The sequence below is a fragment of the Gigantopelta aegis genome, chromosome 7, assembly GCF_016097555.1.
Source record: "Gigantopelta aegis isolate Gae_Host chromosome 7, Gae_host_genome, whole genome shotgun sequence".
NCBI lineage: Eukaryota > Metazoa > Mollusca > Gastropoda > Neomphalida > Peltospiridae > Gigantopelta > Gigantopelta aegis.
The window spans coordinates 15,456,493-15,479,913 of NC_054705.1; the positions used below are offsets into that span (position 1 = coordinate 15,456,493).

General features: G+C 35.8%; 1 protein-coding gene across 3 annotated transcripts in view; it reads left to right on the forward strand.

The window, feature by feature from the left end:
* The window catches only part of LOC121377317, a 166,255-nt gene that overhangs the window by 97,627 nt on the left and 45,207 nt on the right, over positions 1-23,421 (forward strand). For 2 of the 3 annotated variants that reach the window (XM_041505254.1, XM_041505255.1), the window contains exon 15: positions 22,773-22,997. In XM_041505254.1, the coding sequence (XP_041361188.1) occupies positions 22,773-22,997 (225 nt within the window). Of the gene's footprint in view, positions 1-3,659; positions 3,876-6,839; positions 7,038-12,137; positions 12,381-14,063; positions 14,289-14,735; positions 14,958-22,772; positions 22,998-23,421 lie in introns of all 3 variants that reach the window. The other variant, XM_041505257.1, reaches the window with a different exon arrangement.

Sequence of the window (23,421 nt, forward strand, 5' to 3'; positions counted from 1 at the left end):
ACCACCAGACTACGCCCCTGACCATACATGTATGTACAATATATACAACCATAAAATATACTAAATAATTATGTAGAAGAGCAGTCATGTTTCTAAGAAGTGTTTGAAACATTTTTTCTTAAATATATTTAAACTAGAAGTTTTTTAACATCATTATGTAAATCTTCCAAATACCAACTCCAGAAAATTGAAAGCTTTTCTAGTAGTGCTCTATTTTTGGTCGGAGAGCTAACATATTTCCATCATCAATGGAGCGAAGTTCATAAACTGATGATATTGGATTGAACAGGTCTCTGAGGTACTGAGGAGTAAGTCCGTTTAGTGTTTTATATACAAGCTAGAATGGCTTTTTGATATTCGACTCTTCTGTTTATTTTTAGCCACTTTAGTTCATGAAAAAGTAAATCAGTTGGATCATCAGGTGATTTGTCAAAAATAATACGTGCTGTTCTTTTTTGTAATTTATTTATTCTTTCAGAACAATTTCCCTATATAGTCAAGCAGTAGAATATATGGAACAATAGCAGTAGAATATATGGAACAATACTCCGGGAGCTTGTTGAATTTGAATGACGTTAGCATTCCAATGACGTCACTGCATCTCCTTACAATTGTATAATAACATTCTGTAATAATACTTAAAAAACAAAACCCAAGCAAAAACATACTATTTACGGAATATGGATTTGAAAAGAGATTACGGTAATGCATATTATATTTATTGCGTACGAAATAAAAACAAGGGTGCCAAAGCGACTCTATCGTAAGTCTGCTAACTGGAGACACTGACAAGGTCGACGGATTGTATAACTGGATGGCTACCTGAGTGTTATGTAATACTGGCACAAATGAAACAAACGTGATTACATACAGGGGCTAATGTTGGATTTTTGCAGGAAAGGGATGCAACGTTTAAAAAGGGCACCTACAGTATTAAAAAGTATACGAACGTAATCTTCGAAAAAAATAATTAAAACTTGACAAGATATTAGACGATCCAAACTAAATTCCAAGAAATGTATTGTATTCATGTGTTAAAAATGGATTTTTCAGAGGAGCGGTGTAAACTCCCCCCAACATCCTCCCCTTTGTTCAACGCCTGACATATACATGTGTGTTGTAAGATGCTTTCTAGTCTTATTGGTAGAGTTATATACATTTTATTGTTGTTAAAAATGTTAATAGACAAGACAGTGGTATTGCAGTTTGCATTAAACAACGTTAAACAAATAGGACCGGTATCGGTGGCGTCGTGGTTAGGCCATCAGTCTACAGGCTGGTAGGTACTAGGTTCGGATCCCAATCGAGGCATGGGATTCTTAATCCAGATACCGACTCCAAACCCTGAGTGAGTGCTCCGCAAGGCTCAATGGGTAGGTGTAAACTACTTGCACCGACCAGTGATCCATAACTGGTTCAACAGAGGCCATTGTTTGTGCTATCCTGCCTGTGGGAAGCGCAAATAAAAGATCCCTTGCTGCTAATCGGAAAGAGTAGCCCATGTAGTGGTGACAGCGGGTTTCCTCTCAAAATCTGTGTGGTCCTTAACCATATGTCTGGCGCCATATAACCGTAAATAAAATGTGTTGAGTGCGTCGTTAAATAAAACATTTCTTTCTTAAACAAATAGAGGCAGGTATATACGTTTTGAATTTTGTTTTTCAATATACTGGTGACCTATCGTTTTTTATTTTATTTGTAGTAAGTCCACCGACTAATAGTCTTTATCATCCATTAAACAAAGGCTTTTGTAGGAGATGTCGATGGCACTATAATTTGCGACATCTCCTGTGACATTCTTCTAGGAAATACCGCTTATTTTGTTACGTCACAGTGTGTGTTTCGGCACTAAACCTATCATTAGTGACGTTGATCAGGGCTTCTAGATTATGGTAGCCCCACTCCCATGGCTAGTGATATTAATTTAAAGTAAAGTAGGGCTAGTTAATTTTTAATCGTGGCTAGTATATTTTGAAAATCACTGATCCTATGGCTTGTGAATGTTATAAAAATTCTGGAAGCCCTGCGTTACGCCACTGTCATTCTACTAGTTAACGAGTCTACCGCTGACATTCAACCCACATCACTGACATTGTTTAGAACTGTCGCAAATGGAAATAATGATAATGGATGATAAAAAGAATACCCCTCGTGTCTTGTTATGTCATACTTTATCAGCATTGGTTGATAAAAATCGTATTTTTATCAACTGTTGATAAATTATGATATGACAAGACACTCGGGGAATATCCTCTTAATTTTGCGATAGTTATAATTTTATTATATATTAAATTTTTTATGATCCCTTCCAAACCTCCCTCAAAGTTCCACCTCATGTCACTGCCCCCCCCCCCCCCCCCCCCCCCCCCCAATGGATTTTCTGGATCCGCCACTGAAACTGAACGGTTGAAATGTAATGTGATTTGATTGGCTGACAGGTTACGATTTGTCATGAGAAATAGAACAGGTGGTAATCGGTACGATTCTGACACGACTTGTCATATAAGACTAAAGTCGTTCTGATTTAGGTGATTGCACTGCATGCAAGAAGTCGGTACGACTAATCACCTAATGAGAATTCCCCTTTAATGTATCCACAGTCTTACATGTATGTATGTGTGTATATATATATATATATATATATATATATATAGAGAGAGAGAGAGAGAGAGAGAGAGAGAGAGAGAGAGAGAGAGAGAGAGAGAGAGAGAGAGAGAGAGAGACACAGACAGACAGAGACAGAGAGAGAAAAAAAACACTCTTGCATATGAAACATATATATAACGTCATATATAAATATATAAAAATCAATGCTGCTGCTAAAAAGGAAATCGATTTTCTCATTTCTTCCAACGTGATTTCTTCGCATTCCTCTCTTAATTGGTCCTTTACTTCATGATCTCTGAATACTGCCGTGCCATAAATAAAGGTAGATAACTTTTGCCTTTCGGTGTCATTTTTGTTTTTTAAATTACAATTTTGAATTTTGAATATTTTTTTTAACAAATTTGGCCTATAGAGCTATCATTTTCAATAAATGTCACAAATATCCACATAGTAATGAATATGAAATATTAAAAAAGCCAGCAGAGTGTTTAGACAATTCCCTTTTCAGTAGGGTTATCGTTGTTGGAGGGTCGTCCGATACAAAGGCCATCTTTCTCCAAAAACATTCGTCCAAGATGGTACATAATCTGTAGTAAAAAGAAATAAATCCAATGTATTCGTACCACTGAACCACTGAATTTTGCAAGCACTTCGAATGTCATGTTAAGGATTAGTACACGACCCCCCCCCCCCCCCCCCCCCCCCCACCCAACAGAAACACATTCTGGCTTCGTGCCTGCATCGGCCGTGTCTTTCGGTAAAAGATGGTATATAGTTACATGTTTTAACTTCGACTATTTGGTGACTAACATTTGGCTATTTCAAGAATTGGTTTAGACCAATAGAGAGGACACCTGCCACTCACACATGGACCCTTTTGCCAACTTATTGCTAAAGATTTCCAGTATTCACTTTCCCCACAGCTTTTGATATATCTGTTGTAGGGTACCGTCTAGTTTGGGGTACTTTACAAGTGTGAGAGACCCCCATTCCGTATGTTAAAGAGGTCTATCTGTCACAACAACACTAAAAAGTATGTTGATGTATTGCAGTTGCATCCAAGGACTGGGCCAAGGGTATGCCTACCTTTCAGTCATCAGTGACTGGGAACATGTCGTCTAATTTGGCTGTCGACGAGAACTACAAATGCAGCGTTCCCGGTAGTTTCGCTCAAACATATGAACACGACCTAAATGCATGGTGGATGGTGGACTTGAAACAAACAATATCGGTCACCGAGGTCATCATTTACAACCCAGAGAGCAAGGGTATGTAAATAGATTGATAGGCGAGGAATGGAAAGAGACTTAGAGAGAGAGAGAGAGAGAGAGAGAGAGAGAGAGAGAGAGAGAGAGAGAGAGAGAGAGAGAGAGAGAGAGAGAGAGAGAGAGAGAGAGAGAGAGAGAGAGAGAGAGGAAGGAGAGGAGAAGAGAAGAGAGAAAAAAACCTATTGCATATATTTATGTACAGTGAAACATATATCTGACAAGTATGTTTAACATTCAGCACGTCTCAACCTATATGCTCTATTGGGCCCGCTTTCCATTAACGCAATTCCGCGCACTGAAAAATGTGCGCTCCATATCTGCGTTTTCACGAGCGCATTTCTATGCACACTTTAACGTCATCTTAGTGTACTTACACAGAAAAGAAAACTGTCTTCAATTACCGAAGTTGGTCGCTATATTATTTAAGCAAAAACAAAACACGGCATTTTCGTATGAATAGGAATAGTTTCATCTGCAATGTCCTTCAAGATGGAAGTGAACAAAGACATGGGATCATCAGCATCAGTAATGGCAGATTGTTGCAGACGAGTGCTGTACAGATGCCGAAACTGACCCCAATTTGCCTTCACTAACTTCCATCTTTGAACCATTTCAAGTGATGGAGGTCTATCATTCTCCAAAAATAATTAGAAAGTAGTCACTACCGCAAGGGTCTGGACCAAGTTTCCAGGCGAAATCAGCAACACGTGATGAACTACAAAGGGTTAAATATATGGAAGTGAAAGAGCCACTTGCAGAATAAAAAATGTATGACATTTTTTTTCATTAAATAAAAGTGCATATATATATATATTTGTTTTTCTAAGTCTTCTAATTATTTACCTTTACTATTTACATCATAACCCCACAAATTCGTGTCTCCAAGCTTTACGTGATATGAAGCTGGACCATCCCTTAATTGGTATGGTGATAAGAAAATGTGTCTTTTTATCCATTGCCAATAAAGATGTATTTTGTTGGGTGCCCTGCGATGTTGGCATCAGAGGTAGTGAAAAGGCAGATTCAGCTGCCAAGTCTGCTTTAGCTTTGCCTCATGTCAGGGTTGGTGTGCCTTATACTGATTTTAAACATAGTATCAACCAATTTATCTTTTCGACTTGGCAACATGATTGGGACGGTGCGGTTGCGAACAAGCTTCATGCTATCAAGCCATTCTTGGGAGAGTGGCTATCCTCCGATAGGCAGTGCAGGAAGGACTAAATAGTCTTGTATCGTGTTCGTATTGGTCATACATACTTGACCCATTCATTCATCTTGAAGAAAGATCCTCCACCCCAGTTTGTGCACTGTCAGTATACTCGGACGGTGCACCATATTTTGGTGGAGTGAGCTCATCTTAAAGACACTAGAAAAGATATATTTGGACAAAGAAACATGGAATTATTTCGATTCCATCCAGAACTTTTACTACAGTTGTTATGTGGTGCTAACTTTTATTATAAATTTTAATTTTATATGTGTGATATTTATATTTTTGCAGAGTTCTCATAAACACTGTTTTTATTTAACTGTTTAATTTTTATATTGATGTTGCTCATCACTTTAGTTTTGCATTTACCATAGTTTAAAGAGACATTCCTGAGTTTGCTGCAATCTTTAAGATGTTATCGACTAACACTGTAACAGAGACTTTTTAACAATTGTAATTACATATCAACTATATTTTTCTGCATACAATATTAGTGGCTGCATATTAAACATGTTTCTGATCGTTGTAATATTTGTACTAGGTTAAATTTCATTTTATTTCCTAAAACATATTTTTTCGTACTTACGAAATTATTTGAAGACAAAATCCAGTTTGGGCTTCTTACAAATATTAAGACGACCAGAAACACATTGAATGTACAGACACTGATATTCTAAACAAGAAAATATATCTAATATGTAAGTTTAATCGTAGAAATATTGTATTAGTCGGAAACATCTTACAATGCAGCAAACTCAGGAATGTCCCTTTAGCACCCAATAGCCGATGTATTTTTCGTGCTGGGGTATCGTTAAACATGTATTCATTCATTCATTCATTCGTTATGCTGATGTAAATATGAAATCATCCAATATCAATGTGTGTTTTGTTTTGTGTATGAGTGTTGCTGTCTTCATTTTTTGCCCACTATATTTGTTCCACCAATTGATTTTTTATATAATTATATATTACAAATTATACCTGTGGCACCGAAACGCCCGTAAATTGTAGACTATCCACGATGCGTTCTGAGCTATCGATGCATGCATGTATGCATGTATGTATGTATGTATGTATGTATGTATGTACGTAGGTACGTACGTATGTATGTATTGATGTATGAATATCTATATATTGTATGTATGTCGAGGTTGACTGTTACATACATAGGTATTAACGCATTGGCACTGGGGATAATTTAATCCTTTCTTGCCTCACAAATTGACCCATGCCATTGCTGGGACTCGAACCTATGGCATCGAATCGCCCGCAAATTGGTAGACCAGCCACGATGCGTTCTGAGCTATTCAGACATCCATACGTACATACGTATGTATGTATATATGCATGTATGCATGTATGTATGAATGCATGCATGCATTTACGTCTGTATGTGTTTGTGCATGCGTACGTACGCATGGCCGTAGCTTGGATTTTTTTGTTGGGGGGGGGGGGGGGGCGGGCAACTGAGTAATTAATAGTCTAAAACTCCTTAAACAGTTAAGAAGAAAATTTTCTTTAAGTTTCTATAATGCCTTCCGGATTTTTCTTCTGGGCTAGCTATGGCCCTGGTACGTACGTGCGCACGCGCGCGCGCGTGTGTGTGTGTGTGTGCGTGTGTGTGTGCACATATGTGTGCGTGCCCTTGTTTGTGTGTATGTGTGTCTGACTGCATGTACATGATTGATGCCCAAGGAGTTGACGTTCGAGCACGTTCAATAATTTCGTGGGTTTTTCCCGTTCATTTGTTGCAGACACAAGTATCCATAACTGGGCCTGGCATATGCCCACTTCTCAGTCAACAGAATCCTCTAAGTCTGGAAATGCTGTTGATGGTTTCATGGATACTCTTTTGCATTGCGCACAAACTCAAGTCGGAGATTTCAATCCATGGTGGGCGGTAAACCTGCAAGAGCTTATAGAGGTGGAAGTGGTCATAATTAAAAGCATTAGTATGTATTATAACAATGGAGTTACATCAATATTAATATTGAACTTAGCTGAACCCAAACAGGGCTCGACCTTAGCAGTAGCCAGGGGTGTTTTGACTGCCAATATGTTGGTCGGGCTACCAGGTCTCTAAACCCAGTAGTCCGCTTGGCTACTAGATTTTTTTTCGTACATCCAGTTACTCCGCAATCAACAAGACGCTAACATCCTTAAAACACACACCTAAAACAACATGATTAAATAAAAATAAATGATTTTGCTTTTTACTCTTTTTCTTTTAATTTATTAAAATTATGGAGCTACCATTTTTTAATGAGGGCTACCAGGTTTTATAACCTGGTAGACTGGTGGGCTACCGCTGCAAAAAGGTTACGGTCAGGGCCTGCCAAAGATAAAAAAAGGGTTTGTAATTATACGGTACTATACGCCCTTATATTGTATACCCGAATTGTAAATAGTTATTTCAAATTTTGACCTTATTGCATGTATCTAGGCCCTATATATTACCTTTACAGCCGTGAAATATATGCATGTGCACAAACCATAAAAGTGATATTCAGTAAAAATTCATATTTTCATTATAAAGGTAATATTTTCTTTGTATTTTTTCAGCGTGAAAATATCCTTAAAGGGACACACCCTAGTTACGGCTAGTTGTTAACCATTACGGCGTTGTTCTTCGCTATTAAACCCATTTTTTCACAAATAAAATTGCACTTTACTTACCGTTTATTATTTAGAATATACATTTCCATTCACCTGAAGTGTTTTTTGGTAATCCTGGTAATCCTGGTTTTTGTAATACCACAAAATGCATTTTTCGTATTTCATAAAATGGCACGGGCCTCTGAGAAAAAAACGTTGAGCAGACAAAATCTAATCTATTTTTAGAGGGGATATTTCCATTTGAATGTCACAGATGTTGGTATACCACGTGACCGTTATCATTTTGGTTCGGTTTGTTTTCTCGTGCATGGTTGCGCAATCAACATCCAATTTGTTGTTGTTCATTTGTGAGATTTTTCTTCACAGTTCGTGAACATTTTCAGTAACAATAAAGTTCAGACAAGTAAGTGTCTCAATACAAAACGTTACAAACCCTTAAAACCAATAATTTTGCTAAGTCTTACGATATCTGGAGAGGGGATACAACCAGGACAGAACAGTTGGAACATGTCCAGGAGAGGTGAAAGGAATGCACACCAAGTCTGTGAAATTTGTCGTGACGTAGGCATTGTTGTGCTTCGAGCGACATCTACCGGTGACATCAGAATACTAACTTTCAAAATTATTTCAAGCAATTGGAACATGGGGATTCCCATGGTATTTATCGATATAAAACCTGCTTTTTCACTCCATTTGAAAAAAAACGTGATCTAAGTGTGTTACAGGCTTGTAGATTAACCAAATTATAATTTATTTTCGCTGGATGGAACTAAGGTGTGCGGCTTTAAGTAACAGCGTCCGTCGTTCACGTTTGTTACGATATTATTTATGAATTTCATTTAAGTGGGATACTAAATTATCAGGTGGGATATCAGATTTTGAAATGTTAGTATCCAACTGGGATACTGCCCAAAATTTTTAATCTCGAACACTGTATATGTATGTATATATGTATGTATTCGTTTGAAAAAACCTCGAAAAGATATATTTAGACAAAGAACTGTGATGGAATCATTTCAGTTCCATCCAGAACTGTTATTACAATTTCTTCGAGATACTAACTTTTATTCTAAAATTTAATTTTATCTATCTGTGATATGGTATATGTATTTTTGCACAGTTCTTTACACTGTGTTTTTATTTGACTATTGAATTTATATATTGATGTTGCTCATCACTTTAATTTTGCATTTGCCATAGTTTGACGATGATTTTGAGTACTCTATGGATGGTGTTGTCCATATCCCTGAAAAGGATTCCTTGTCTGTACAGACCCTCCCGGCGCGTCATCACCACTAGGCAGAGCGTCCCGTCTTGCAAGTCTGTATCGTGGATGGCCACCTCACTGCCGTCGGGGAAGTGCTTGAAACTTCCCTCTTGGATACCTCCCGGCAGTGAGCCCACGTGTGGTGTATCACCAACCACATACTTAGAGTACTGGCTCTTGATCATGCTGACAGCGAGACTCCATGCGGCAAAGTCCCTGCCTCGGCCAGAGGCGGAAGGCCATGCCTTGGCTGGCTGGTCACTCGGGGGAGTGACGGCCTTCCAACTTCCGTGTTCGTCTCAACATTCATTTCATTTCAACTTATTTTCGTGCTTAGATCTAATTAAGGTTCAAGCACGCTGTCCTGGACACACACACCTTTGCTATCTGGGCTATCAGTCCAGGACAGTGGGTTAGTTGTTGGTTAGAGATTAGTGAGAGAGAAGAGGGTGTAGTGGCCTTACACCTACCCATTGAGCCTTTAAGAACTCGCTCTGGGTAGGAGCCGGTACCGGGTTGCGAACCCTAAACCTACCAGCCTGTAGTCCAATGGCTTAACCACTGCGCCACCGAGGCCGGTCTCAACGAAGTTCCCCGTGGGTTCCCCGCGAGTTCCCCGTGGGTGGGATTATTTAATGACTCATGATCTTATTCAGCTGTAATTAACGGTCATACTCCTCTGAAGGATTAGCGGTGACAGGAAACAAACAAACGAGTTAAACATGCCACATGGGTAATAACCTTCAGTTAAACAAAATATCTTCTCAGCTTCTGCAAGTCAATGTCAATGTTTGCGAAATGTATTAACGAATACGTTTGCATGCAAAATGCCACCGAAAAATCGTACTGCTTTAACGTTAGAACAGAGAATCGACGTTATTAACAAGGCAATTTAAGTGCACGAAAGATCGCCGATCATTTTGGTGTAGGACGTTCTCAGATTAATTCTATTTTGAAAAGGAAAGTTGATTTTGACAATGATGTTTCAGCCGAAAGAAAAAGGCAGACGAAAGCAACAGGCAATGATGACATAAACAAGCTAGTGTGGGAATAGTTTTAAAATGCAACAGTTATGATATGTTTTAATATATGGGTTCTAATTGGGTGGCCGTTATATACAGGTTTGACTATATATATATATGCATATATGCATGCATGAATGTACGTGTGTGTGTGTGTGTGTGTGTGTGTGTGTGTGTGAGTAAAATCTGTAGGAGACGTTTCTATAAACTTATTTTTTTATTATTATTATTCTTGTATGCTTACTTTATCAATATGCAGCTGTATGCAGCTGTATTTTGTATACTGTATATTGTGTGGAGAAAAGAACCACTTATTCATCTATAGTGCCAGGAAGCTGTATGCAGCTGTATTTTGTATACTGTATATTGTGTGGAGAAAAGAACCACTTATTCATCTATAGTGCCAGGAAGCTGTATGCCAGGAAGCTACCCGTGTTACCCACACTCAATCCCAGATTGCTGCATGCCATTCAATCTCATATTAAATATGTGTATTTTACAAAGTAAAATAAAATAGAAATAGTAATAAAATATAATATGACAGACACACACAGACAGACACACACACAGACTCACAGACATACACAAACACACGCACACAGACAGACACACACACATACATACACACACAGACAGACAGACACACACAGATAGCGATAGAGAGACAGACAGACAGACAGACAGACAGACATACAGACAGACAGACACACACACACAGACAGACACATACACGCAGACACACACACACAGAGACAGATACACACAGACAGATACACACAGACACACAGACAGACAGACAGAAACACACACACATAGACACACACAGACAGATACACACACACACACAGGCAGACACACATACAGATAGATCCACACATACACACACACAAACACACACACAGAGAGACACAGAAAGCGAGAGAGAGAGAGAGAGAGAGAGAGAGAGAGAGAGAGAGACACACACACAGAGAGAGAGAGAGACACACACACACAGAGAAGAGAGAGACACAGAAAGAGAGACACAGAGAGAGAGAGAGAGAGAGAGAGAGAGAGAGAGAAACACAGAAAGAGAGACACAGAAAGAGAGACACACACACAGAGGGAGAGAGAGAGAGAGAGAGAGAGAGAGAGAGAGAGAGAGAGAGAGAGATAGAGAGAGAAACACACACACAGAAAGAGAGACACACACACAGAGAGACAGAGAGAGAGAGAGAGAGAGAGAGAGAGAAAAACCACACACAGAAAGAGAGAGACACACACACAGAGAGAGAGAGAGAGAGAGAGAGAGAGAGAGAGAGAGAGAGAGAGAGAGAGAGAGAGAGAGAGAAACACAGACAGACCTACAGACATGGGTTAGGGACCTACATAGGCTGTTACTGTGTATTCCCATAGCCAGAGCAGTATAGGTATACCAGTCATGCAGCACTAGTTTGGAGACATTAGACATATTATAATATCAATATTACGTTTACACTTACTGCCCGTGTGAATAAACAGACATTATTATCCGAGCTTGTGTGTCGTAATGATTTTACGAAACGAGTGTCAGGATTTTTGTATTGCCATAGCGATAGCGTGGGTGGTACATAAACCTGACACGAGTTTCGTAAAATCAGTACGACACACATGCGAGTATAATAATTTCTTTATTATCCATATTATTATTGTCATTTTTGTTTAATGAATAACTAGGCCCACGGGCTGTCTAAAAATGTTTCAATCACAACTAGAAGGAGACGGCGAAATGACGTCATATTTTACATGCACAGTCTGGGCTAGGACTTGGGAAGCAATGTTATGTTATGACATCGCTTCCTAAAATGACATCATTACACTTGTTTTTACCCGTGTGCTTCGTATCATTAACCCGGTTATGTTGAACCATGTGGATACAGGGGCTTAGCGTGAGCTAGACCGGGGGGGAGGGGGGGGGTCGAATATGAATCAAGTGGACCTTTTCTATTTTGTTTTTGCACCACTAGAAACTATATGTATAAACCTGTATGTTTTAGTTCTGAAAGCGGACCATTTGCTTCGGGGGGTGGGGGGGGGGGTGTTTCGTCCGACCACCCACCCACCCTCAGCCTACGCCCCTCGGATAATAAGTAATAGTGTTTCAACTTGCTTGTTTTTTGTTCTACTCTTAGATAATAGTCTCCACGATATCTTCATTGAAATTCTGCAGGGCTTTCCTAGTCCTACGCATTATGGTATAGATAAATACCCGCCTTCCCTTTGTTATCACCAAACACATGTTACGAGTACAAATGCCAGATGTGTGTGTGATCCACCATCGAAAGGACGAACCGTAAAAATCAGTAAAGAAAGAATGCTTGATGGAAGAGATGTTCTCACGTTGTGTGAAGTAGAAGTGCAGGGGAGGAAAATACGTAAGCTATTTAATATGCAGCAACATTTTACTTAATTTTGGTTGAAGTCTTACCTACATATCATAGTTTTTATATATCATATTTATTAACATATATCTCGATAAAAATAAGCCAGATGAAAAATATAACATTTTTAAGAACTACTTAAAATGAAAAATATTATTAGATGAAATAATCAACAAAACATTATGTAGAAAATAACTTGAATGAAATAAAACTGTTATCCTATATCAGTATCCTTTTATTGTTATTATTTTCAACCCACCCCTCAAAAAAGAAGTAAAAAACAGCAGGTTAGGAAGGCAATACTTTTAATGGATCTTTCCATAGAAGGTCATGTGACAAGTTATAATCTGCTAGTAACAGTTTTGTCACCCATCTAATGGATGGATCATCATAATCTGTCTGTTATGATGGCTTTTACTTTCGATTATTGGTAGAGCGGCGAGGGCCACGTATTGAGCCAAAAGCCATATGGCTATGTTATAGCTGATTTGAAATCTTATTATGTCTAGTTGGGGAAAATGACGTTACATGACCCTAGTATATTTGTTTTCAAAAACCTATAGATATTTTCAAATAAATAGTTATCTCTTAAAATTTTCCTTTTTATAATCAGCAAACGTTTTAAAATGATGGTAAATAACAGTTTTCCAATAGTCATGAAAATTATATATTTGCTACATAGTTTTTTATTATAATTTTTTTTAATTAGCATTTTCATGGAAAATGTAATTTTTTATATATATATATACATTTGTTTAACCTTTTCTGATTTTATTTTCTAAAAAGCTGTTCCCGAACATCATGTGGTTACATTATATCTCATTTGAAAGCTTTTTTATTTCTAGTTTATTATAAACTCTGGTGTGGTGCCCAAAAGTGGTCTTAATTTTGCGAATATCAGATAACGTGACCCACTATGTTTTTTATAAAAACTCACAGTTCAAATATTTTAGTGGGGCACAATAGCTTGATAGAATTTTGCAACAAAAGCATACAGCGTGACAGATATATAGGCATATAGAGATAATTTTCAGATATCGGCTCTCCTAAAATCGTACAAATGTGCGCATGTGTAGTGTTGTTAATTGACCTAGGGCCTGTTTGTACCAGCTATAAACATTAAAGCCATTATATTGTTTTTGTATTGAGAATAGTGGGCGTCTTTAACTAGTATTCATATGCAGGAATATATTGAAAGTTGAAATTAATACAAAACTAATTCGCACTGTAGGTAGTCATCTTGAAATTAATCATTTCGATTCCATCAAGAACTTTTATTGCAATTTCTACGTGATACTGACTTTTATTATAAATTGTACTTTTATCTATCTGTGATATTTGTATTTGTTGCACAGTTCTTTTATTTAACTGTTGAATTTTTATATTCCTGTTCATAATTCTATTCTATTCTATTCTATTCTATTGATCTTGAAATTAAAAATGACTACCTTAAAAATGCACAACGGTTTTGTCATTTGGATGCATAATTATAAATAGGTTCAATAAAAACATAGTTGTGATAAAAACAAAAACCGTATCAGATTTGTAAACTTATAATATATCTATATCTATATCTCTCTCTCTCTCTCTCTCTCGCTCTCTCTCTCTCTCTCTCTATATATATATTTGTAAACTTATGCTTGGTGTTTTTAACGATGTTCCATTCATATGTTACAGCCCGTGACTCTTACAACTGGGCCTGGGCAAGGCCAGCGTTTCAGTCGACAACATACAAGCACTTTGACGCTAATCTGGCTGTTGATGGAAACAAGAATCTTTGGTTCCATGGTGGTTCTTGCACAAGCACTGCGGTTGGGGATTCCCATCCATGGTGGATGGTAGACCTGGAAATGATTATAATGGTGGACATGGTTGTGATTTACAACCAGTTAGGTTCTAATGGTATGTATTATACATGTAACAATGGAGATATACCAATGTTAATGTTCAAGTAAGGTGACAGAAACAAAAAAACCTACTCCCTATCTTTCATTTTCGGCAGACCGTACAAAATTGCGCCAAAAATCTTTACCTAAAATGTGCACCATTTCTCTTTGGCCATAATTATCAATTCCAAATTCCATAGCACCATATCAACCTCTGCCTGTTACCGGTCACGGCCAGACTGCTAGTGCTCTCTTGCACCTGCCAGTGTAGGCGGTCCCTCCTCCTACCCACCCCAACCTTTTCTGTCCTGGACGGAGAAGCCGACCAAGGCGCCGGCACCTGTGCCCAGGACAGACGTGCGCTAAAACAGCTTTCTCTGAATGTGCACGTTAAACCCTATTGGATTGGATTGGATGTGTATATCAATATATGAATATATGAATTTTGCTTTTTTACTCTTAGAACTTCGTCTCCACAACTTCTACATTGAAATTCTGCTACAGCGTTATGAATATAAGCCTGCCATCTGTCATTACCAAGATGAAGCTATAACATTGATATCTGTATTGTTTGTTTGTAACCCATCTATGAAAGGCCGATACGTGAGAATCAGGAAAGAGTCTGTTAAATCTCCGGATGATGTCCTTACGTTGTGTGAAGTAGAAGTGAGGGGTGGAATAAGAGGTAGGCTAATACTATAGAATGCAGAACAATGGCAGGTACTGTCAGCTATTGTTCTTTATTTTAATAAAACACTACCTAATCAGGTTTATATACAAATAGTGAAACTATTTTATTTCTTAACATGATTTTTTTTTAATACAAAGACAATGTGTGATAAAACATTCTACCATTTACGAAATATTTAAAATTCAAAACATATAAAATAAATATAAGGAAAAGTCATACAAAAAATAACGTGAACAGGATAACATTTTACTTTTGTTATTGTACACACACGCACACGCACGCACGCACACACACACAAATGAGTGGGGAAAACTAAGTTGGACAATTAAGAATGTTTAATTCCACGTGATAATTATTTCTTAGCAGTCTCTGAACACAGAACCGAACCCATCTTTATTTACAGTCAGATCACATACATGTAACAAGTGATATATGAGCACATAGTTACAGTATGTGCAGTATAATAATACAGAAGTTCTACATATATAATATAATAATACAAGATTAACGTGGGGGTGTAAATGTTCTCATAATGTTATCTAAAACATTACAAGTATTATTTAATAAAGTAATATTCGTGCTACAGAATAGATCATGATATTTAATTGCATTTGGTCTGATATAGTCATATTTTGGTATGCACTTGCATCTTTCGTTTCGGAAAAAATAGCATTCAAATAGAAAGTGATATTCATCACCAACAACATCATCTTGACATAAACAACATTTCCGTTCACACCTGGGAATATTTTCCCATCTACCAACTTCTACTGGGAGCCTGTGATTAGCAGTGCGATAATTAATGAAAGGTAGACGTATGTTTTGTATTTAAAATAAATATGGTTCCAAATTTACGATTTCCTTAAAGATCCTATAGTCAGTGCCTTTGCTCGAATGGTAAATAACTCTAGGTACTGGTCTTTAAGTCTCTCAAACATAATATGGCTAATGTTTCCATAATTAACAACATTTTGAGATAACCATACGTAAGTAAATCCAGTTTCATTAACAATATGTTCTACAAAATTAAACCATTTATATATGTGATCTATAAACATAATCAGATAAAAAGGCATTGTCTATTCTAAAGGATAGTTTATTTTTGTAATGACTATTTAACATCCTACACCAATAGTTAATCATTCTACTTTTCACATAGACAACAGTTGGTAAGTTGAGGTTACTTATTCGAGATTTAAGTAAAAACATAGCTTTAATGGCTTGTTCTTTAATACATTTCTTTGTGGTATGTTATTGAATAGATTTAAAACTGGGTGTCTCCGACCTTTAGATCCAAAAACAACAACTTTGTTCTTTGCCATATTTACAGGTAGTTTCCATCTAATACATTACTCACAAAATACATTTAAAGACGTTTGCATATCATTAATTATTTTCAGCAAATATCACAGTATTTTTAGCATAAAGGATAATAAGTATTTTGAGAAAATCTGTTAGAACGTTGTCATGAATGTTAATACCATTGCATTGTTCAGTATTCAGACAACTTTATAAATCTTTAATAAATATAGCAAATAAACGAGGAGACAAATTTGCTCCTTGTCGTGCTCCAGATTGGCAGTAAAACGACTCTGGTATGTGTCCATCAAACTTTACACAGGATTTAATATTTTGATACATGTTAAATATAATATTAAAACATTTACCAGATATGCCTAGATTTATAACTTAAAACCACAGTCCAGATCTCCAGACGATCAAAGGCTTTACTGAAGTCATTAAATGTACAGAATAGTTTTTTCTTGTGATATTGTAAATAATCAGTAACACAGTGTATTATATAAGGTAAATAAATGTTCAGTCACAGAGTAGCCTTTCCTGAAACCCGCCTGGTTTTCAGAAAGCAAATTATTACTTTCAACAAACTTAGTTAAGCGATTATTTAAAAGTGACATAAATAACTTACCCAAATATGAACTTAATTCCATGTTTTCTCAAAATACTACACTAAATAAGTTAAAAGAAGATGAGGCTAAAGCTCTAGAAGGTGAAGTTACTTATGATGAATTGCTAAACGTCCTAAAACATACAAAAAATAACAAAAGTCCTGGTTCTGATGGATTTACCGTTTGAGTAACCCGTGTTTTGAGTTTTACAAATTTGTCTGGAAAGATATTGAAATTTATTTATCAAGATCAATAAACGAAGGCTTTAAAAAGAAGAACTTTGTGTTACCCAAAAGCAAGAATTATAACATGTTTCCCTAAAGGTGACAAGCCCAATATTTTTTTGAAAAACTGGCGCCCGATCTCACTTTTAAATTGCTCCTTAAAACTTTTGTCATTGGTAATTGCCGAAAGACTGAAAAAGGTCCTTTCAAAACCTATTATTAATGAAGATCAAACTGCTTTTATGGCAAACCGATATATTGGTGACAACATCTGTTTATTATATGATTTTATAGTGAGTGCTGAAACGTTAAATATTCCTGGGATGTTATTTTTGATAGACTTTGAAAAGGCCTTCGACTCCGTATCTTGGTCCTTCATTGATAATACCCTTTCATTTTTTGGTTTTGGTAATGTCATAAGAAGATGGGTTCAAATATTCCATAAAAATATTAAATCTTGTTTAATAATTAATGGCACTTTATCGCCATGGTTTGAAATTCATAGAGGCTGTAGACAAGGCTACCCTATTTCACCGTATATATTTTTATTATGCACAGAAATTTTAGGTCTTATGGTTAAAAGCAATCCAAATATCAAAGGTCTTTCCATCAATAATGAACATATCCTTGTGACACAATATGCAGATGACACTGTGACTGAGATCAATCTTGATGGGAGTAAAACATCTTTTGAAAATAAAGTTACAGTATTGAACAAATTTGCTGATATGTCTGTATTAAATATTAACTTTGACAAATCTCAAGTGATTTTGATCGGAGCTAAGAAAAATAGTAAAGACATATATCTACGACACTTAAAACTAGAATGGAACCCCAAAATATTCAAAATTCTTGGAATTACATTCACAATAAATATGAACGAAATGAGACATATTAATTTAAAAAATAAACTTTTCGAAATCAAACAAATTATTAATAGATGGATGAAACGTATTATTACACCTCTCGGTAAATTTGCGATGATTAAGTCTGTACTTATTTCTAAACTTAATTACTTGTTCTTGGCCCTTCCAAATCCACCTGGAGACTTTCTTAAAGAATTAAACAATATTCTATTTAGATTCCTCTGGAATAGGAAACCTGATAGAATCAAAAGAACAATAGCTTGTCGTCCTGTTAGTGAAGGTGGTCTCGGTATGGTAGATATATATGCGTATGTAAAAGCCCTTAAACTTATATGGATGAGAAAGAGTTTGGATGTAACAAAGTATTATAAATGGAAGAACCTACATTTATCGACAGTTCCAGACTTTAACAAATTAGCTTGTTTTGGAAATTCCTACCCAAAAGTCTTGGCAGGCAAAGTAAATAACATATTTTGAAAAGATTGTTGAATGCCTACAATGCTTTTGCACATAACATTTTGCCATCAACTTTCGATGAATTTTTGACAGAATCGATATTTTATAACTAATATTTGTATCGATAAAAAGCCTTTTTATAACTCAAATTGGCATCAAAAAGGTATTCCTCAGGTCAACGATTTTTTTAACACACATTGTAAAATTCATTCATTGTTAGAAAGTCAAGATAATTTCGACACTGAAGTGTCCTTTATAACTTATTATGGCATTGTTCAAGCAATTAACAAATACCTTAGACGACTAAAGATTGTTCAGTCTGAGTCATTCTCCTTTCTGAATGATATCATTGTTATGAGAAAACTATTTTCAATCAAAAAAGGGCTCTAAAACCTATTACTATATTTTAATAACTACAGTTAACAAAATAAGGACAGAAACAAAATGGGAAGAACTCTTTAATTCTGAAATTGGTTGGGCAACAATATATTCCAAACCTTTTAAGACAACCGAAGATACTAAGTTAAGGTGGGTCCAATGCAGATTATTGGCCAGAATTATTACATCTAACATTTTTTGTTTTTACAAAAAATTAACAAAGCTGAAAGTAATCTTTCTACATTTTGTAAAAGCACTCCAGAAACCATATTACATCTTTTCTGGGACTGCTTACCAGTCAAAACCTTTTGGAATTATTTTTTACAATTGTTACTTGATAAATGTCCTCATATTCAATATTTATCTCTTGATGCCAAATTAATTCTACTAGGAGAAAATAATATTACGACAACTGACGAAATTTGTGATCTGTTTCTATTACTTGCTAAATTCTTTATCTATAAATGTAAAGTAACAGATATCTTGCCAAGTATGAAACATTTTAAACATATTCGGTGTGGGATCGATCCCCGTCAGTGGGCCCATTGGGCTATTTCTCGTTCCAGCCAGTGCACCACGACTGGCTTATCAAAGGCCGTGGTATGTACTACCCTGTCTGTGGGGTGGTGCATATAAAAAGACTCCTTGCTGCTAATCGAAAAGAGTAGCGCATGAAGTGGCGACAGCGGGTTTCCTCTCTCAATATCTGTGTGGTCCTTAACCATATGTCTGAAGCCATATAACCGTAAATAAAATGTGTTGAGTGCGTCATTAATAAAACATTTCTTTCTTTCATTCTTTTCACTGGCCCAACCCAACAACTGGCAGCCATTTCATCTGTGTACTACTCTGCACCCACCTTGCATCTTCGTCCTCTGCCGACAATAAAGCTGGATTGGCATTTTAATTATTCATCTGGATTGGGTTATGAGTAATTTAAATTTACTAATATCTGCAGATCAACCGATATAATATAATATTATAGCTAGGTCTTTTTTTGGTGGTGTGTTTTTCTTGCCTTTAAAAAAACTAACAAATATATATATATATATTTTTTATTATTTACTTTTTTATTTGTTTTTAAACATTTATTTCCGTTGTTTTTGTATTTTTGTATGTTTATTTGTTTATTTATTTAAAAAAAAAAAAAAAAAAATTTTTTTTTATTTTTTTTTTTTATTATATTATTATTATTTTTTTTTTTTTAATTATTACTATTATTTTTTTTTTTTGGAGGGGTGGTGGGGGGGGGGTAACTTTTTTGTTTTGTTTTACATGAAGAAGAAACCAGAAAGGAATAATAATACGAAAATTAAAAAGTGCCTTTGTCAACTTTCTGATGCTCGATGTGGGACTGTTTGGAATTATGATATTAAATTAATTTTTGTCTTTGAGAATACGATTGTATCTTGAGTTGTGTGGAATGCGAGTTGGGGCTGCTAGGTAGAAAAAAAGGTGATAGGGAATCAAGTTCCTTTTGGCTTAGGGATCAGTATAGCCCCAATTCTGACCTGCAATCTGTTGCTGACACACTTAACATATATAACACCAACGTAAATAAAAAGTATTTGTGTCCATATATAAATTTTTGTTTAGTTTCGTTTTAACTATATATTATTATCCAAAAATTAACAATTAACCATGTGTTTCAACTTGCCTGGATCCTCGTGTTTTTTTGTTTTTTTTAAAATAACTTTTGAATAGTGTAGCTTTTACATATGAACCAGTTATGTGAGGTGTGTGCCTAGGACAGCGTGTTTGAACCTTCAGAGGATATATATAAGCATGAAAATAAGTTGAAATGAAATGATAATGCTGGAGCCCAAATTACTTTATAACTTTATAACTTGGTTACTAGATGATAGCAATATTCTAAATGTCTCGTTCACAGCTATTCAGAAAATACCTAACATTTAATTCATAAAATATGTGCTAAGGATGTCGGTCCATGATTGGCAACTAGGCATGCTGGTATGCATCCAGTCATGAGCATCTCATGCATGTCGGTTTCTTTCAGACAAATGTCAGTTTCATGGTGCATGGTTTGTTACTGTGCGCGAGGTACATACTAATAGTTGCAGAACATTTAGTTGTTAATATTCCTGTGCTAAATGTATTTAATACTAAAAAAAAGCCTCATTTATGGAATCACGTACATTTCATTGAACATATTTCTGCAATAACCGATCGCAATTATTATCCCCCAAAATCCTATAACGATACACTGTTGTTGTTGTTTTTTTTGAGGGTACATCTCTACCCGAACTCAAAATTGCCCACAACATACCGTATTTAACATAAGGTAATGCATTCATTGAATTTAGGGGTGGGGTGGTATTTTTATTGATTGCTTTTGGAGACGCAAATATTCATGTACTTGTTAATTAGTACGACCTAGATGTGACAGTGTCATCTGATAGATATCTTTCATACTAATAAATTGTTGCTCCTTTTTAGAGATAATTTAACGTTACAAACAATAAAGCCTGTACAAATTATATTATACCCAACACATGACTTTTTTGTGAAGTGGGGAACTGGTGTTTCCAAGCGTTACGTTTGTTTTTGAGTTATTTTTGTTTGTTTGCTTGGGTTGGGTTTTTTGGGGTTTTTTTTGGGTTTTTGTTTTGTTTTTGTTTGTTTGTTGTTTATTTGTTTGGGTTTTGTTTGGGGGTATGGTCTAGTGTTACGGTTAAAGTTTGTTTTGTTCAACAACACCACTAGAGCACATTGATTAATTAATCATCGGCTTTTGGATGTCAAACATTTGGTAATTCTGGCACGTAGTCATCAGAGAAAACCTGCAACATTTTTTTCTAATGCAGCAAGGGATCTTTTATATGCACTTTCCCACTTAAAGGATAGCTCATACCACAGCCTTTGATATACCAGTCGTGGTGCACTGGCTGGAACGAGAAATTGCTGAATGGGCCCACCGATGGGGATCGATCCCAAACCAACAGCACACCAAGTAAGCGCTTTAATGTGATCTACGTGACACAACAAATCATACAGTGCGTCGTTTACACACAATTTTTATTATTATTATTATTATTATTATTTTTTTTTTTTTTATTTTTTTTTTTGGGGGGGGGGTGCATGGGGGATCTAAGATGAGACTGATACAGTGACATACTACTTACTTCTTTCTTCTTCTTTTTTGCGTGTCTGAAAATTCAGATAACAAAAAACTAAATATTAATAAATAATAGTTCTATTAATTAATATATATTTCTAAACTGTGTTACATTTGGTTGATTAGCTTCTGTTCCAATTAATTCAATAAATCTTGTGAGAAGATATGAAAAAGAAGAAAGAAAATGTTTTGGACTTGTTTTTGTTCCTGTTCATTTGGAACACATCATTTCGTTTGCCAAATGACTATCTCCAAACTATATTTTACTTATAGAAACAACAAGAAACTCCATTTCACGTCTACCGCTGATAAACCACTTATAGCTGTAATATACATGGAGTATCAGTTAACCATTCTTTTCACGTATACTTATAGAAACTGATACTTAACTTATAACAATGTATAGGTAACTCATATGACACTTATTATTATTATTATTAGTGGCGAACAAATGAAGACTATTTAACTTATAAGTTTGCATAAGTACTAGTAATTTCCGTAAGGGTTAAAGACAAACACTAAGTCTTATTTTAGGGTGTTTTTCGATTCCATAACACTAACATGTTCTATACGCTATAACTGAGTGGACATTTTGGTTATATAATTTTAACAAGCTCATTTAATGTATCTGCATGACAAAACATTCTATCCAGGACATCAAAGTGATAATGCTTTTTTAATATGCATTCCAATTTTTTAAAGAGTTTTGTTTTACCAACGTTAGAACTGTAACCCATCTATTGCAAAATATAATGAATAGGTTTATTTCACCGACATTACATCTGTAGAACATCTACGGTAACATTCAATGAAAAGTCTTGTTTAACCAATATTTGATACAGTTGCCCCGGGCATCGAATCTGCCTTCTGGTCCAGAGGAATGCGTGCCTTTCAATCATCAGAAGGAGGCAAGGCAGCGGCTCTTGCTGTCGATGGAGATTACAGCTGCGATATTAATTACTCTTGCACACATGAACTTGACAAAACTCCATGGTGGATGGTAGACATGGGACAAATTATACAGGTGTTAGGAGTCAAAATGGCCTACAACAGTTCTTGTTGCGGTGGTATGTATTGTAACTTTGGGAGTCCATCATTAATTACTACTGCAAACGATAAATTCACATACAGATGGACAAAGACACACTAAATGAAAACACGTATACACATAAATAGATAAACACAAACAGATCATACATACACACAAACATAGTGTTAGTGATGTGTGTGGCACAAGTATATTATTGCAGAAAGTATCTTGCTTATGAATGCTATATAAGTATCTTGCTTATGAATGCTATATAAGTATCTTGCTTATGAATGCTATATAAGTATCTTGCTTATGAATGCTATATAAGTATCTTGCTTATGAATGCTATATAAGTATCTTGCTTATGAATGCTATATAAGTATCTTGCTTATTAATGCTATATAAGTACATTGTATCTTGCTTATTAATGCTACATATTCTGTTTGTTTTTCTTGTGTTTT